The following is a 19817-nucleotide window of genomic DNA, read 5'->3' on the forward strand; positions in this document are numbered from 1 at the left end:
ATGTGTGTGAAATTAGAATAAAAGTTTCAACGAAATTTCGTGTTGATAGCGTCATCAAAACAATAGGAAATTCAAGCAAATTATCGAGAAAATTACCTAATATTACAAAGAGTTCCTACTGAGTTTAAATTTTTCAAGTAAACATAAAATACATTTTTGGGAGGTTCAAGCATTACGTAAGCAGATTTATTACAATTATTTGCCCCCTCATCCCCCTTGTCATTAAAGTTACTTTGCGGGAGGATCTAGATACAACGTATAATACTTTTTTGCAGAGGTATCTGAAGATACTCTCATTATTATCCATGGGTAAATTTACCAATTTGACACAATTAGCATAACCTTATGTCCTACGTGAGCGACTAATGTTACGACGCGAGCGACGCCAATTTTATGTACTACGCGAGCGATGTGAGCAGCGCGACTTTTTTTGTCCTACGTTGAAATCTACAATCGCGACACGACGCGACATAAATATGGTTGGGTTGGGATTGTGCATTGCGGAAGATCAGTCCGTTGTCATACACTTGTAGAGAAACAGTTATAATGAGGTGGTCAAGAAAACGTAAATTATTCATATGTGAAAATGTGGCTTTAAAAATGCTAATTGTAAGACGCAGAAAAATGGGAAGAAAAAGAAATCCAACAAAAAAAATTTTTTTGGAACGAATGAATTTTGGAGAGTTTCACCACTTAAATAAACAATTAAGGACTTCTCCAAATTTATTCCTCAGTTATTGTAGATTGCTTCCTAGAACATTTGACTATATAGTGAACATTTGACTATATATAGAAAAAACCAAAAAAAAAAAAAATCTAAGAAATACGTTAACCTTTACTGAATTGAAATATTTTTTTCAATCTGCATGGATACATATAAAAAAGGTTTATTTATTATTACTCAATGATATATTAACCTCAACTATATTTATTTCCTTCAAATGGATATTTCTTCAGCATTATTAATATAAGTTATGCGTAAATAAATGAAGTGTAATAATAAATGATGATTATTGGTGGGATTTCAAATGAATTATTTATTTCCATGAAACTAATATTTGTTTGACCATAGATCCAATAAATGATTCATTAACTATAATGCATTTTCGATAATATCAAATAAACACTTCTCTCAGTGTATATAATACTATAGTTAATTCGTCAATCTTACTTGTTTCCCCCAGTTCATCGGCAATTCTACTCCATTTTCTATCCACCAACAGTAGATTATGATATCTTTTATCAGTCTTGTCCCAGAGTATACTGGAATTTCTAACAGCCAGTATTAAAACTTTGTTTAAATCATTCATTGTAGAGCGGTCGAAGTAAACGTGCCTGCATCAACAAGAACTACTGAAGTTCGCGCGAATTCCGCTTGGAAATATCAAACAATTTGATCGCCGACAGAGCGCGAAATCGCCTGAAACAGTTTTACGACCGATACGACTGCACGTAGGACAGCGCTATTATATTCCAAGGTTTGATATATCGCGTTTGGTCGCGTTGCTCTCATCGCTCGCAATAAATCGCTCACGTAGGACACAGCGTAAGTGTACCTATTTTTAGGTACCAAGTAACATTCTGAAATTTGGATAAAATATTGCAATATTGTTTTCGGTGATAAGCATTAGAGCGGTACAAACAGAACCGAGAACAGAACTGAAATACCTAGGTATATTTTGAACATTTGCTATAGCTTTCATGTCCACATTTTTAACATCTTGAAAACATTACGGACCGGGACGTGCCATTATAAGAAATTCTCCTTTCTTCTTTTCATAACTAGCAATTGGTTTCTATTCACAGTTTTATCACTTTATTGCCTCTAATCTCTCTGAAGAATATCGGTTCTGTTCAAGTAACACCAGCTGCTAAAATCGAGGGTAGATTTTGTGCTCGAAATAGTTTTTTTTATTACCAGTTCGGTTGTTATAACCTTATACTGAGCTTTCCTAAATAAAAGCTATGGAGGAAAATGAGAGATTCCGCAAACGCTTTGTTTTTGAGATACATGGTGTTTCTAGTGTGTCGTACTTTTTTCATTCATTACAGCTTACTATCTGAATCTTTATAATAATTTGGATATTCCTGAGGATAACTAGAGAGCTGTTTGAAATTTTTTTCTCGAAATCGATAGCAGATACGACTAAACTTCAACAAACCAAAGAGTGTAGTACTGGACCAGAGTTTCTTTTTACATTTTTCTAAACTACCAGCGGTTTACAAAAAAATTACGCTGTAGATTTGCATTCAAAATTAGCATACCACATGATGAAAACATTAAATTGGAATATCCATGGGCAATTCAAATTAAATATCACCTGAATGGAAGGTTCTATGAGAAGAAGACTTAACATTTAACACCTGTATCTCAAAAACAAAGTGTTTTCACAAATGAATTGCAATAAGAATGCAACACAATAAATAAATTGTACAACATATCCCAGACAATTTTTCATGCAAACTATTGAGTTCAGTTCTTTGATAGATAAGATAGATGTTTATTTTAGATTCAAATAAACATGATTGATAACTACAGTATTGAAATTTTGTGACGAGAATGATACAAAAAAAACGAAAACAATGGGTAAGTGTATACCGATGACGAATGCAAAAAGAACAGATGGCAAATAAGGGGCCGACAAAGTAGATAGATAGAGGAAAATAATAAACCACGGACATAGACTTGCTCGTAGTGCAATAAAAGTCGGTACTCATTTTGAAAGCGATAATAAACTCATAAACCGTAAAAGGGTACGATTTTTTACTGCCGTGAATTTCATTTTATGTAAAAATTTTTGTTCTTAGTTTTTACGAGTATTCTGCAATTTTCTATTTTGGGGGGAGTAATTACCCCCAGAACCCCCCCATTTCTAAACCCTTGAAATTGAAAATATTTTCCAATAAATATATATTCACCACAAAAAAGAATAATATACAACTAAAAAGAATAACAAATATATTGTGTAATAACTACTGCTGACGTAATCACCATCTGGACCCCTTCGCCTCCATGTCATCAAAAATAAGTAAAGCTAAAACCCCCTCCACCCCCCTGTAGTGTTTATGTAATACTTGAACGGCATTATGCAGAATATTTTGTCTGAATAGGTTATCCAATAGCTACTGAGAAATCATACACCCATTTGTTAGTTGCACCCTTGGGATAACAGAAATGTACCTATATAGGTATCCAAGGGCTCAATTGTCGCATGACAGACGAGCGGTCAAAAGTTTCAGACTTACTATCAGTGCTGTCAATATTTTTATAGTTTTCGAATTCAGCTCACTTCAGAAAGAAAAAAGAATCAAATAAGTTGAAGAAATTTTATGTACTCGATCGATTTCAATGTAAATTTTCAACTATTGAGTCTTTAGCTGGATACCAGACATCCCAAATAATCCACGTTTCTGGAAAAGGCTTAAAACGCACAAAAAATATAATTTCTCTCAGTGATAAATGGGAACTTCATTTCGAAACCATTTCTATATAATTATCCAGAAAAGTTGTCATCTAGTAATTAGTTCCGCTAAGAATCCATTGACGGATTCGCGGGTAAAGCGAGAACCTACTTAAGGAACAGTCTAAACAAATATATAAGTCAATACGACCTGTGTAAGAGCCAATAAAAACGCAGTATCTACGTTTTTATTTGCACCACAAACCGTGCATATATCTGTTCGGGTACCGGCGACAAGGTCAAGCCATTGACATTGTACAACCAGGGACTTAACCTTGAATGGCACGTTCGGAAAAAGTGGAAGGGAGTCACAGCTTCCTAGTCACGCCGTCTGGTCGAGGGGTGGGTTGAAAAGAGGGTGGAAAAGAATTATGTCACCCCATTAGTTCGAGAAAAAAGGGGGTGGTCATGTAATTATATATAGGAGGGGTTTAAAAAAATTGGAGGGGAAGTTCAGTAGTTTAAAAATCGGGGTGTGGGGGAAAAAAAGGTAGGGATGAAAGAGTGGAGGGGAAGATGAATTTAAGAGTGGGGTACATAAATAAGATCAGTATATCAATGAAAATATGACTTCTTCTTATCATTGAAAATGTACCTATATGAAATTCGTTGTATTCTATGAACTCCTTTTTTTTGTTGATTAAATTATTCAGTATATTAATTTTCTTGATACCCTCATTCGATTATTATGAATATAAATAAACATTATTTCAATTATTTTGCAGAGGTGAAATCAATCAATTGAACAGGATATGTGGTCGAAGAATTAACATTTTCCTTCTTTAATTCTGTGGCAAATTCGTTTATTCTGCCATATCTTGTAAAACAAAATTGTGTGGGAACATGCCAGTTTCACACAGATTTCATGGTTATATTTTATTATTATTTGTTGATATTCATATGGATTTTTAACTCGTGAAAGAATATCAATGCAATTTGCACTTGTATTATAAATAACTATACCAATATCAATTCATCTTTATTCAACAAATTTGTAAAACTTCGATTTCTGAACAAATTGTTATGAAATTCATGAGATTAAAATATGAAATATGATTTTTCCATTATAATCAATTAATTATATGTATATTCATATATTCATTTGATATATCAATTTCCTATTATCAAGTGAATTAAATTGATGGGGTTTTCATTTTTCTCTAATTTTCAATTGGGCAAATATATATACACAATTTAATCAATGGGAATTATTTAGGAAATAACACATTTCCTGCCAATTTCTTTTGATTTCCCAGAAAATTTCTGACAGCGGATAAATAATTGTTTAATCGACTGTTTAATTATACGTATTTCAACATGAACTACAAAAACCTATATATCGAGGAGTTTCTGGTATTTTTGAACGGTTCTCCAGAAGATTAACTCAAATTGCAATAAGTTCATCATCTCTATCAAATATTGGGTGAGTTTCTTTAACAAAGAATCTAATTCTGGTAATGAAAGAAAAACCGAGTAGAGTCGATATAAAATAAAATGTGAGTCCTCCATATTAAATTATATAACGGCCAGAATTTTGAAATAATTCCCCTCTGTTGATCTATCCATCTTAATACAACGTGAAAGATTTCATCGAAAAGTTGGCAAAGACAAGCCGAAACAAACGAGGATCTAAACTGGCATGATCCGCCATCTAGCGGCAGCGTCGTTCAATACCAACTTTCTCAGGTCGTGAAAATCACTTTTCTGTTTCATCCCAGGAATCCCACACTTCGAATGAAGAATCTCTCCATCAATGGAAATTTCATCAGAAATTGAAATGAGTATTTTGATTGGAACAAAAAGTCGATGAAAAATTATTATAAAAATGGTTAACCTGATTCGAAAAAAAAATGTGAGATTTTAGAAAATAAGAGTACTTCATAAATATTCAATGAAAAAATAAAATGACTCGATTTTTGCATTTAACAACTTTTATCAATTTCTTCCAATAGCAATTATTTTTGAGTTCCCAGTTTAGGCATTATCTGAAGAAATTTTTCCAATTTTTAATATGTATTAATTTATTTTTCCGAAAACATGAATTCAGTGAATTCATCATAATAGATTGAAATCAAATAGATAAGCTATTCCCAATCTAGTTGAGAGAATTCGTTCTTGGAAAAATAATTTTTCGAATACTTATTTGAAATATTTTTGCATATCCAAGACGATAAAATATTCAATTAAATTCATAATATGCTATAGGTACCTGCGATCATCAGTGGAAAATTATCATAAGACTCTGAAGTCCTTACGTTGAAAACTCAATATGTAATTCATGAAGTTTAAAATCGATAATGAAATTAATCAATGTATTGGAATCTTGTTATGAGGAGTTCAATCTGTTGAAAAAATGTTAATTTTTTTGCGCTTATTCATGAGTTTTCAGCATCAAACACATATTTCATCAATATATTGGAAAAGTATCCTGAGGTCACCGAACTAATTCGAAAAAATGGTTTGAAAAAATCTTCGTAACTGACTTACAAAACTATTAGTAGAACAAATTAAAAACACTGAATCCATAAGGGATAAACTTCAAATATCATTAAATATGCAAGAAAGGTCATCAAACTGATTTGAACAAACCCGAAAACCCTCCCTCCTCACACCAAAAATCCACCTGCAGAAAATAAACTTGTAAAAACCCGTCGGACCAGTTTCTTCCACCCTGCATACTCCCCAACCCACCCTCATGTACAACTGGTCACTATTCTCCTTCTGAAATCATCCCTTAAAATTCCCGGCTCCGACGTCCGAACCTCCCCTCCCTCAGAGATGGCGGGGATGAGAAAAAACGTGAAGAAGCTTTTTTCTTGTAGATTAAAAGTAGGGGGGGAAAGGAATCACTCCTTATTTCCCCTGAAATATCAACGGGAACGCTTGCGCGTTGGCGGTTACTTCAAGAACGAAGTCTAACGTTCTTCCTTCTCGCTCTGACGCAGTTTACTTGGGTATGTCGGTCTTGGTCGCAACCCTTACGCGGGTCGGGGCTCTCTCTCGACCCCGTTGCACTTGTATAGCGGCCTCTCCCTCGTTCCTTATCAGTATTTTTGTTTCGTTTCACTCCCTCGCGTAAGACTTGGGTATTTTCGTCTCCGTCAATGTGAATTACTCCCTTAAATTCTTAGTCCGAAGGCGCTCTCGTACGACGTGGGGCGTCTTCTAGAATCCGTCGGTTTCTTAGTTATATCCTAACTTTCTTGGCGTCTAGTAGCGTCGCGACGCTCCCCGTTAAACGTACTTGCGATAATCAAGTTCAAAGTTCCGAGATATTTTCCAAGTTCGAATTTTTGTGGACGAAAGTGAGTACGGCCGTTGGATTCGTTTATAACGCGATAACGTTGTGATACCGGTAGAAATTCAGTGGTTTTTCCGGTTGTGTTTGTGATTTTTCCGGATTTTGTGCAATATTTTTCAACTGTGAGTTGATAGAATTAGTTGGAAGATTGTTGCGCTGTTTGGATTTTTTTCTCGTATTCACTGTGTTCTACGCTTCTTTATGTATATAAATCTTGAGGAATTTTCTTGGACTTATAGACCGAATAGACAAATTTAAAAAGTTTGAGTATTTTTAAATGATAGATTGATTTACGTTCTTTCGACAATGTTTTCAATTGTATCAGATATTCACAGTCATTCACAATCCAACAAATTTACGACATTACTTGAAAACTTGTTGGGATTTTTCTCAAACAATTCATTTCCTGAACCATAAATATTCAATAGAGAATTTTACAAATATATAATCTTCATTCGTTCTTCATATCTTCATTTAAAGAAATTCGAGTACTTATATTAGAATTCTCTAATAATCTTTTGGGGATTGAGTTATACTGAAAAATTTGATAAGTGAAACTTTTTAAAATCAGTCTTCATTCGATTCTTTTTTAATAAAATCATCAATATTATTTCAAGTCAGATTTTGAAAATGTTGTTGAAAATAAGAGGAAGTCAACTCTTGTCTATAAGATAATCAAACTCATTGAATCTTGAATGAATTTTTTCAATTTAAAAATGAATTCTGTAGATCAAGGTAGAAAAAATAATCAATTAGAAGGTAGCCTGGGTATAAATTCAATAGAAGTTCACAAAAATTCATTTCGAAGCACATGAAATGAAAGTAGTTCAATAATTAAACTAAAGTAAGAATTCATTTTCATCTTTAGCTAGTTGTATTGGAAGAAGACTTCGAAAAGTATGATTAAGATATTTGTTCCTCCTTATATTGGAATATATTGTCGATTTTTTTAACATCATTTATAAACTACATAAATTTTATAATTCAATTTTCTCTGATAACGGATCGGCATGTTGTTCAAAAAAAGAATATTTCAGAGAATATTCTCCATCCTATAAGGAAAACATAAATAATATGCTGCTGTTCCACAGTTAACTATCATTAAATTCCTAATTTTCATTCGGTACAATTGTTTAATGAGTTGAACCATCGATTTGACAATCTCAATTCTAATTTCAATTATGTATCCCGCTAATTTCTCTCTATCAAGAAGTATTCGATGTCATACATATCTCACTACATCACGCCAAAATCGAAATCAATTCAACTCGTTTACTTGATTGCCGAACATAAACCTTCAAACAGGAGCAATAGATGAAAGAAAAATAAAAGTTTAAATTGTTACTTCGAGAAGTTTTTCATTCAGTAAACTTCCCCAAATAAGGAAGTGTAATTTGTCGTTCTTGCCTGATGAACAGATTCTTCATCAAGTCATCAAGTGTGATGACTTTGAATGCAATTTGTTTGAATAGTTTTAATTCAATGACATTGCTGATGCTAGTATTTAATATAAGAGTAATATTTTGGTCACATACGATGAGTGGTTTATTAAAGGAATACATAGTCCTACACATTATTTTGCAATGTAAATAAATTATTTTATCATCATATAGATAATAAATTAATGAATGAAATTTTTCGATTAAAAGTTAAAGCGAATGGTTTTCGTTGTACAAGATATTCTAGAAATTCACAATTTATTCCTGAAAAAATATCGAGACAAAATAGATATAAGCAGAGAATTGGAATGCAAATTTAAATTTACCGAAGCCTCTGATTTCCCTCCATGATGAAAATTATAATTCATTTTTATTGATATGGATTTTTATATGCTGGTCTTTAATTTTCAGATTAACAACAACCCCTATCGGACCCTAAGTACATTGGTATTTAAAAGGGACCATAACATATACCAACAGCCGAAAGAAACACAGCTGTTGTTAAAAAAAACAACGGACAAAGACAGACATAGGAAGAGGTGATACCTTCACCCCTTAAAACGAGACCCATTCGAGATCCTGCAGCCTTACGAGCGGCAAGAAGAAAAACGCGCAACGTTTCACGCAGAAAAAGTGCAATACTAAGTACAAAAATTCCTCGTTGTGAAGATCGTCGCTGAGACGGCCTGAAAATAGGCCAAAATTCCGAAATTTTGGACAATTTTTCTAAAATCTTCAACACGGAGGAACAGACGCTCATCAACAATATCAAAGTCGAACATGAGAATCTTGTAGCGAAGTGGTTACAGAATTCCTTCAAAATTCAAGAAAATACCGCGTTAGACCTAAGGGCAACGCCTCTGTCACTTCAGATACCGCCAATGACAGAGGTAAACAACAGACCGGTATTCAAGATGAACAACGATTTTTGGAACCAGGCCAGAGGGCCGCCTCAGATGATGGCTCAGAACCTGAGCAACTCAAACCAGAATTCACCGGTGCCAGGAAGTGCGAATTCCATTCCTGCTCATTCGCCTTCTCAGCACAGTACCTCGTCTCAGAATCAAAACCACGTTATGGCGCAGAACCAGATGGCGATGCAACAGCAGAACCAGAACCAACTGCAGCAGCCTCAACAGTCAAACACGCCAAACTCTCACCCACAGACACCACAGAACCCTCAGAATGCTCAGCAGATGACACCGAATAGTCAAATGTCACAGCAATCCAATAACCACCAGCAACAGCAGCAGCCTCAGAATAACGGACAGAACCAGCAGCACACGCCTCAGATGGGTAGTCCAAACACTCAGCACCATAATTTGCAGGCTGCGCACGCTCACGCCCTGGCTCAGCAACATTTAGCGCAGATGACTCAGCACCATCTCGGAAGCGGACAGAACTCACCTGAGAAGTTGCATGAAAAGTTGGTGAACGATATACAGGTGGGCTTTTTTCAATTATTCTTGATGTTTTCCCGAAAAATTCCAAAAGAGTATCCATAACTTGAACTGATTTCTGTCACTTATTCAAATTTAGTATTCTTTTGGGCATTTTTCGGTGAATATTTGATGTTGTTCTTATTTTGTTGTTTTTATACATTTTGTTGATTTTTTCATTTTTTGCTCAAACGGAAATGAATTATGTCAACATATTCTGCCAACGTTGAAATTCATATATAAAATTTCTTCTTGAGGAGGCCACCAAAGAGATTGCACAATGAAAATCTGTCAAAAATATCTGATAAGATATCATAAAAAAATAGTTAATATTTTCCAAATGGGAACGAACTAGATAAAATTCAAAATCAAATGAAGCTTGTGGCTTCATTCATTGAACCGAGATTATTTATTGGATTAGTAAAGTTTATAATCTTACTAAATATAAATTAATAATACTAAAGACAATAGCATTTGAAAATAATTAGGAAGAAAAGAGAAAATGAATCAACTTATCTCTGATGGACCTCCAGAATTCGCACAAACCTTCGAATTTCTCACGCCTCTACTTAAAAGTGTAACTAACAGACTGACCGTTCGACCACTAGCATATGTCGGTACCATATGTTGAAATTAACAGGCCAGAGAGAATGGTACCTAATAAAACGATCTCAAGATTTTTTTTGAATGATTACTACCTTCTAAACTATCAATTATTTTTTACAAACGTGAAAATTTCGAAGGGGTTATTAGACGACCGGACGCCACTGCGTGGCACGATATATTCCACATCCTTCACGATATGCACTCGACCAAAACAACTACAAACTAAAAAAAAATCAAACGATAGAATAGAGATCGTTTTCAGTTGCCTGCGAAGTCTCTTACGTCCGTACTATAACGCCCTCTAGGCGAAGACGTCGCGAAGTTAACGACGCTTTCCCGTCGGTTGATTCACTCTGGGAAACCACGTGCTTTGTAGACCATCTCTTTTCGATCCGGCGGTTAGGGCAGGAAGTTTTGATGTTGACTAAAGTTGTTGCTTTCTCCCGAGAGATGGAAGATATAAAATCAAGATTTATGTCAAATTGATTTCTGTTTGAACATGTTTCCTTCACGCTTATTTTTCGTTTGTCTTATTGAGTTTTTTCTTAGTTTTTTTTTCGAAGCATGCTTCTGTGTTGTATTTGTGAAAATGGAAATCATTACTGGATTATTCAATTAAATCTTAATCACCGTATCCAGATTATGGTTTTCACGTGAAGCCTTGTCTTCTTTGTACTAATTCATTTGAAACAGTTGCTTTCCCAACTAACTCTACCGGATATGAGCCTCCAAAGGAACACATCTTCTTCTTCTATCAGTGAAAGGACTCTAGAAGAATGCTGGACTACCCTGCAGCGTGTGAGTTGGATCTTGTTCAATCGTGTAGAGTACTCTTCCATAACAACTGCTTTATTCCTATCCTCACCTTGAAAAATACCGAGAATACTGTTGAAACTAAAATCAAAACCATAAAAACAAAAAAAAATTTATACCTATCATTATTCAATGTAGAATTTAAAGTTTGAATGATTTTGTCATTGATGATTATCTCAATATTTCATTTAAAATGGTGCTACAACATAGTCCAAAAATTTGTTATACAAACAGTATTTTTCGGGAATTTGGAATGTGTCCTTGTGTTTTTAAGTGTTAAAAAAATCTTTTCGGAATATTACCATAGTTTCATCAAGCAATTTTGATTGGTTAAATTCTGATCAATTGTCATTATCGAAGAATGTCGCATAGCAAAAAAAAATATTTAGTTACATATTTCTAATATAGAATGGAAGCGTTGAACTGCCATTTGTTACAATCTGATTGGCGTAATTAAATTATTTCCTTATGACTATGAACATTCGCGAGTTGTCGAACGAAACAAACATTGGCAAAAAATTTATCCAGACGTATTTTTTCTTTATCTTGAATTATCCGTAATTTTCGTATGAATGTGCATGTATCCTTGACCTATTAAGCCAGCTTATCTCCTATTCTGATATATTCTGATAGACATGAAATGGGGTATTGGAATTAAACATGTCGAAAAATAAAGGTGAGTATCTAACACACACATACACTAAGCACACACAATAAAACAATGATTTTTCTACATACCATGAACGAGTCATCGTTATCAAATAATTAAATTGAGAAATCCTTGTTGAAACAAACGTTTTTGAAGCTTATCTTCGTTATTCATATAATTAATTTTATGTTTAAAATCCTCGAAGAAAATTTACAAACAACAACTCGCAAAACTACTAATTAGAGAATGCGAAAACACATCGTATAAACGTAGTGGGATTTAATCGAATAAAACGAATATAATGGTTAGTGTCGAAATTGTTAACACAAGCATTCTATCGAAAGTTACTATTCTTTAGCAATAAATATTTATTATTGGATATTGATGGCAGTTAATAATGTTTTAAAGTGGGAAAATTTTATATTCCTATATGCAAACTCTATCTTCAAATACGATTTCGTATTATAAATACAATAATTCTGTTCAAATATAACGCAATTAGTGATTACGCTTTCAATGATTTTTTTTTTTACAATAATCACTCAGGCCTCGAAAATTTCAATGGTATGTTTTGCCAATAGCTATCATATTCTATTAAATTTGTTACGTTGTATAGATAGACATTCAAACTCCAAACAGCAACGAGAGCAATTTTTTAAATAATATGAGAAATTGAAAACAAAGTTATAAGCAGATAATCGGAAGAAAATTTTGACGTGAATTTTAAGTGATTGAACTGAGTTTAGATTAAATTTTCCATTGGAATGACAGAAATATCGAATTATATTCAAATAGTTACATCCAGCGTATTTTTTGAGCACATTTGAATCATTTCCTTCCACGCAGCAGACAGGTCTGATTATTCCGATAAATATAATGTTAATCTGATGAAATTTCTAAATTAATATTCCTTCGCGTTTTGATTGATGGATCATACCAAAAATTCAATTACATAGTTTGAAATTATTCCAAGAATGAGAATTGTGTCTATATTCAAGAGCTCACATGATACATGAATGACGAGCGCTCAAAAGCTCCTAACGATACGGCTTTTTTTTCTATCCATCTTATTAAAATTGTTGTTTTATATAAACACCCAGAAACTCAACCGTTTTATGTGCATAGAAAAATTGGATGATATTCTTTCGATATTCCTTATTTATTTTTCTAATTATACATTTAAAATTCAATTTTCCACAAAGGTTGAATTTGGTAATTTACATCCAAATTCACATTTTTATCTCGATCGAAAAAACAAAATTTCGATCGGCCATATTTAGACCCATTGACAAACTTTACCGCATTATTCAAGATCCAAACCTAACCTAAAAATATCAAAGCTCTACGTCTTCTTGTTGAGGATTTACCGTTTTTACGGCCGGACCGATAGAATCGAAATTTTGGACGTATATTCATCAGCCATTAAATACCAATCCCAGCTCAAAATTAAAAAAATACAGACTTCGAATATGATTGAGCGATCTGTTCAGGTAACGAGGGCTCGAAAAGAAACCTCTCTGCCATTTCCGTGTCGCCGTTTGCCTCGAAAAAATCACAGACCGAGGTAATAAAATACCAATTTAGTATCGGTTTACGATTCCGAAGAATCCTGTTTTGAAAGATATAAAAGATGAGGTTATAGCGATATAAAATATAACTTGGTTACAACTACGGACAATTTGATTCAAAAATAAAACGAACTGCAAAAACGATAAGGATCTAGAAGGCCTTTCACGCACACCACGGACCCCGAAGGAGGAGAGAGACGTAGATAAGAATTTCGAGGGTGGAAGGAGGACGGGTATAAGGTATAGGATGCAATTTTCTTTGTTTGATACGCATATTTGTACCAGCGCGTACCAGTATAATGGGAAAGCGTTCGATATGTTGAAAAATGTTACATAGGAAAGTTATTCGTTGGATTTTCACCCATTTTTCATTGTCGGTGGAATCGCTGCTTGATATCGTGTGTGGGAAAAGCATGCCATAAATTTCAAGGGGTATCTTCCATGCGAAAATATACAGGAGGTTCGGGGAGAATTCACAGAAGATAATCGTTCGGAACAAGACATTTAGATTCCTCTAACTGACTCAATCAAAGAATACCTGAAAAATTCATAATCAATAATAAAGGCAATATATAACATTCAAACAAAAATCTTAAAAATAAAAATAAGGTTTCATTATTAAGATGGTACAACCTCGATAGTTTTCCCAATTAATACTCGTATTACGTAAAATCTAAGTGAAATTATATTATTACAAATTATTATAACAGATGAAAATGATTTAAAACAAATAATTTGGAAGATGATATTGAAATTTTCCCTCAATACAACAAATTTATTTCTAATAAAAATTAATGATTCAATAGATATAACCAATATTAGTAACCGGATTTGAAGGTTTTCAAACAAGACTTGTAGGTTGTAGGGAAAGAAATATCTATCTATAATTCCTTCAGTTAAGACTTGTAGGGATAAAATAAATAAAATTTGAAAATGGAGTTGATTTCTGATAACTATTAGCAATAATATTCATTAATGATTGATTTTATTAAAATTGTTCTTTTGAAAGCTATTTTTTCCTTAAAGTATCTACTGTGATATGGATACCAATTATTTCTAATATTTCGTTCGTTATCTTATAATTAATGAGTAATTTTGGTTCATCATTTTTTAGAGCATACCTCTGGAACATTCAAATATTTCGAATCCTAGAAGTGCTATTCAATTAAAAATATTGACGAAATAAATAACATCGATTAAAATTTCTTCAATCAGCATCTATTATATTTTAGTCAATATTGAATCAATTCCAAAATTACTTAAACAGTTGAATATTTTCTCTATAGGATAATCTAAACGAAACCTTAATTTACGTACCTATACTCACAAATAATACGAGTTGTTTTCAACATGACAAACACATATTTATTCCTTAGAATACGAAGATGATCCTACGAATAAAATCTCCAAGAAATATATCGAACTAATTCTCTAAAACGAACACTTCTCAGTAAAAATGCCCCAACACAGTTTCCATTCACCCTTATTATGGGCTTCCATTTTTTTTTTGTCCACCCCTCGAAAAACAAATTGACACAATTCAATATTTAATAACGACGCGGTGAACGAATGGGGGACTTTTTCATCGGACGAGGGTGTCAATAAGTATTGGTTTTAGACAGGGTGGCCTGGGGCGAAAATTTGCACCCCGTTCGGTTCAACGATTGGGCGTAATTCTGTGTGAACTGATTCACGCATCTCACGGCTGGCAGATCTCGAAAATTACGACGTAATTTTGCGACAACCTGGTGTCTAACGATCATGATTTTTAAGGGTTGGAAGTCAAAAAAGTCAATCTAGAAGTTGTTATAGAATATATTCGTTTGGGGTGGCGATAGGCACATCGAAAGAAGGAGTTATAGTTACAGTTAGCAAATAAATTTGAATTCACACTATTTTATATTATACATATACAGGGTGATACACCGGGATAGCCCATTAGACCTTTATGGAAAACTGATCATAATTTTGAGCTGAAAATTTGCACATTGGGGTTTGAGAAAATGATCTAAAATATAATCTAAAATATTTTCAGATCTCTACAACAGACTACTATTTCCTCATTTCAAATGGCACACCCAGTATATTATTGCATCATTAGATAGCTTTTTTGATGAAAATTTCGGCAATATGCCATACCTTGGGTAAAAACTGGACGGTTCATGAGTTACGGGGTTCTTATTGAAAAAATGGTGGCGATGAGGACTCACATTTTTTTTTAATATTGCAAAAAAAAAATTTTTTTCGACTCTACAAATATGTAGTATTATAAGACTGTTTGCGGTTTGGACCAAAAATGTACAGGGTTTTTTTTAAGAAGACCATCAACTTGGACTACTCAAATTCATCTAAACTCCTCTAAACTCTACACTTACCTATATATTTATTAACTGGACAAAATGAGCCCAATCTACGTGGGAAATATTCTTTTGCGTATAGCATCATAAGAACGAACAGGACGAACTCTTCCTGGCATCAAGTCCCAGTCATGAATAAAAATATTCAATTATGTTACACTCCAACACGTTCATCATTCGTTTCTGTACAAACAGATGGGGAGAAGTTTTGGAAATTATTATTTACTTTTAGTTCTTTTACCCCCGTCAATTTGAACCTGAATCCCTCTTCTTATATCCGTCTTCAGCAAGGATAAGACAGATATTTTCGGACTGATTGGGGTGGGTTTCGAGAAACAAAAGTGGCGATGAAAAATTGTGTATTCAAGGACGTTCATCTTCAAAGATCTCTCAAATATTAAATTACCACTCTGCTATAAATTCAATCGATTAGAATAGCTTTAGCATAATTGTACTTGGAAAAGGAGTAGCATAATATAAAATCATTTACCAAAAAGCACCACTTGAATTGGCAGGACAAATGGTATGCGATCAAATAGAGTCAACTACTTTTTTTGTTGTGGTCTTGATAAAGGTTCGACAATTTTTGGTGCCAAATTAATTATAGGTTTGACTACCTATTAGTTCGGTTAGTTGCTGTCTTTGAAAAGCGCCTTAGAAAATTTTGGTTGTGAACGTTTTGAATTCTGAGGTACAGTATTGTCAAATATGGCAATACTGTACCTTAGAATTGTAATGGTAAAAATTTTATCGAAAATTATTTTTACTTTCATATATCTTGATATTAGACAAAAATTCTTAAAATTAAATGATCGTTATTTTACTCGTTTACAGAGATGTATTTTAAAGCCAGTGGTTAACGTCAATATGGAGGTTTTAGTAATATTCCAATTTTATTGTGTCTATCTATTTTTAGATCAACTAAAGCGGAGTTGGAGCATAACTTTCATTTTCAATGTGTAAAATTTCGAACATGTGGCTGAAATGATAGGAATCTTAATTTTCAAATATATTTCTATATAATACCAATAGTATTTAGGGAAAAATTTGCCACGTATTTATAAAATGAATATAATTTGAGAACCTAGATATCAAGAGCTGATTGATCAGGAATATATGTAAAAACAGGAAGAAATTTCAAAACTAAATCATTGAACATGTAAAAAGTTTTCTTAACACCAAAACCAACTTAACATTTTCGAATAACTTCTACACACCGAAAAGAAAGGTTATACACAATATTACGACCTAGTAGACGTTAACAACTCGCCGCTTCCAAATACCTTTCAATAAACCATTTATTGCTGGAGTTCCCAGAATACCTTGTTGATAACATTCACATTTACTTTATAACAGATAGTTCCATTTTGAAATTTCAGTTATTCAAACTGTAAAATCTGAAGAAGCTGTGTAACGAAATATTTGTTATTGATGAAAGGAAAATAGGAAATATATTTTGAGATTAAATTACTCATCTGATCAGAATTAATTTCCAAAATGGTGGTTTCTGTTCGGTACATTTCATAATGAGAGAAATAATCAGTCGAATCGCTTTGTCAATAATTTCTTACAATGTTATGAGAAAACTCCATCAAATTTTACCGTCTTCTTTTCCCGCGTGTCCGAAATGGCGCCCCCGATAGCTCCTTCTCGCGAGTTTTAATAATATTCGTGTTTTGAGGTAATTTTCGAGAGGTTCATTTGGACATCGAATCATTCAGGAACAATGGAAGGTAAAATTATCCTTTACTGCCAATTTTCCAAATAATTTCCACCTAAATCCGGGTGAAATTGTTGCATCGGTGCTGCTAGTGAGGCTTTAACATGAAATCGTTTTTGATTTCCAACGAACGAACCGAGAATTAACTAAACGTCCATCTTTCGAATCATTATCTCTGCTCATTCCGAATTATGAACATCTTCAAGGTTTTACGACAAGTTGAATTCAAATATGCAATTCGTTTTGATTGAATCAAATCGTCATTGAAGACAGGCAACTGTAAATATAAAGGCTTGTTCGATTCGCTTTGAAGAATAAATGAGACTTTCCTAATATTTTTTTCTCAAATATTGTCTTTGCAGAGATACCGCGCGTTGAATATCAAAAAGTAAATTTTTTTCATAACTTTCACAGTAACTAAAATTTTTCAATTAAATTTGAAAGAATTTCTAGTGTCTAATGTGTGATCCATTTCTAAAAAACACATTTTCAGTAGCCACCAGTGGCGTACAAGAAAGGCATCATGTCCCTTTTCTTCCCTATTTTTTACGCCACTGGTAAAATCAGGAAAATTTTGCATTTTTCGCATTCTCCATTCAATTTTGAGTAACAAATGTAATATTGTTCGAATCCGGAAAAACTAACTGTTTTCAAGGTAATTGCGCTTTTATGAATACAAACAATGAGTAATAATATTATTATTATTTCAACACCATGCACGTCTGTAAGAAAGCTTCTTTGGTGGAATGGTGGAAAAATGCACGTGAAAGTGTAATTGTTTTTTGGTGAATATCCAGTTGTTATTTAGACCACTTATTGGAATTGCAAAATTAATTTCTGTCGAACAAATTTTTCATTTCTAGTTACATATGTTTGAATTCATGAAAGCGCAATTTTCTTGAAAACAAATATTTTTTTACTGAAAATTTGATGGGGAATGCAAAAAGTGCAAAATTTTTATGATTTTACCAGTGTCGTAAAAAATGGGGGAGAAAAGGGACTATGATGGCCTTTTTGTACGCCACTGGTGTCAACTGAAAATATAATTTTTTTGAATGAAGCAGTTGTTGAAAACAAACCTTCTTTCAAATTCGATGGTAAAATTTCGGAAAGTGCGAAAGTTGTGGATGAAAAGTACTTTTAATTTTTCATATTCAACACCCTGTATCTCTGCAACAAACGATATTGGAGAAGAGAAATATTATTAAAGTCTCATTAATTCTTCAAGGTGCACTTTCTGTATATATTGCCCGAAGAATAAACTGTAAACTTTGAATAATCAGCACACGTTTTGGATTGAAAACAATTTTACATGAAATACTTTTTTCGAATTTTCAGTTTTTATTAAAACAAATATTGGAGAGGTCGAATTTGAATACAAAAAAGTGATAATTTTGAAAGCTTTATAACTTGTTGAAGCTTGAAACACTGTTAAATAAAATTGTGAAACTTCATTCCTTAATGATAAAGTTAAAACTCTCCATATAGTCTTAATGATGATAAACCGCTAAAAAGACCACATTAGTCAGTATATTCATCACAGATAACTCGTCCTGAATGACAATCGTTTTCCCATTCATTCATCTTTTCATTTCCAAGCTAGAACAAAGTGTGTGAAAATGACACAGTCAAAACCTGTTTGAACCAACCCCCTAGATGACAGGCGAAAATTTTCCTTTCACAGCTCGAAATTCAATAAACCCAGCACAAATATCTTTTCATTTACTGCCGATCGAAAAAAAGTGCTCAAACAGAAGCCACCGACTAAAAAATTAATCACATATGCATATCACTTTTGGGCCACCCTTGAGAGTGCGAAGGGGCGCGGGACCCCAACCGATGCGCGATTGTTTCAGGCAAAAAATTAACCCCAAATTATATCCGCATGCAAATCGGCCGGGCAGGTAGAAGAATAGGAACTTGTCCGGAAGAACAAGGATTTCTTTTGAATGGGAAGAACGGATCTGAAGGAAGAGGAAACGAATCTTCTCACGCAAGAAAAAATGGGCAATGTATACAGTTTTTGTCTTGAGAACGATTTTAATTATAGCGCAGGAGATGTGGATGACACTGTCCCGTTTGGGGATGTTGCGTTGTCTTCGTGGGAAAGTTGCCGGGCGTGCAATTCTTATATCGTAACAAGTTATGGAAATTCGTAACTCTTGTGGATTAGTTGTGGATAAGGAAGCAGATAATTGTTGAGTTGGAGGATTGATTTTTCAAAGATGCACAAGAGAATGTGAAATGAAAATACGAAACAATTAGTGATATTAATAATTATTAATTTTCATTCACCTAATTTTTAATACAAAAAAAAAGAAATGATATTTCGGCGTACTGTAATTTTATCTGGTAAGCATAGCAAATGATTCTGGTTGAAGTTGAAATATACTTCAGGACTTAAATAACTAGGTACATACGTAAATAGAAAAAAAAAGAAACTTGTTAAAAAAGCCACAAGGTC

At 33.4% G+C, this 19817-nt stretch overlaps 1 protein-coding gene across 15 annotated transcripts in view; it reads left to right on the plus strand.

Annotated features, from left to right (window-relative positions):
- The window catches only part of LOC123674906 (zinc finger transcription factor lin-29-like), a 145610-nt gene that overhangs the window by 55048 nt on the left and 70745 nt on the right, over positions 1-19817 (plus strand). For 13 of the 15 annotated variants that reach the window (XM_045610052.1, XM_045610057.1, XM_045610060.1 and 10 more), the window contains 2 exons: positions 8613-9646; positions 10940-11044. In XM_045610052.1, the coding sequence (XP_045466008.1) occupies positions 9083-9646; positions 10940-11044 (669 nt within the window). In that variant the 5' untranslated portion in view covers positions 8613-9082. Of the gene's footprint in view, positions 1-6770; positions 6885-8612; positions 9647-10939; positions 11045-19817 lie in introns of those variants that run through there. The other 2 variants (XM_045610053.1, XM_045610061.1) reach the window with 2 other exon arrangements.

The sequence above is a fragment of the Harmonia axyridis genome, chromosome 3 (assembly GCF_914767665.1).
Source record: "Harmonia axyridis chromosome 3, icHarAxyr1.1, whole genome shotgun sequence".
Lineage (NCBI taxonomy): Eukaryota > Metazoa > Arthropoda > Insecta > Coleoptera > Coccinellidae > Harmonia > Harmonia axyridis.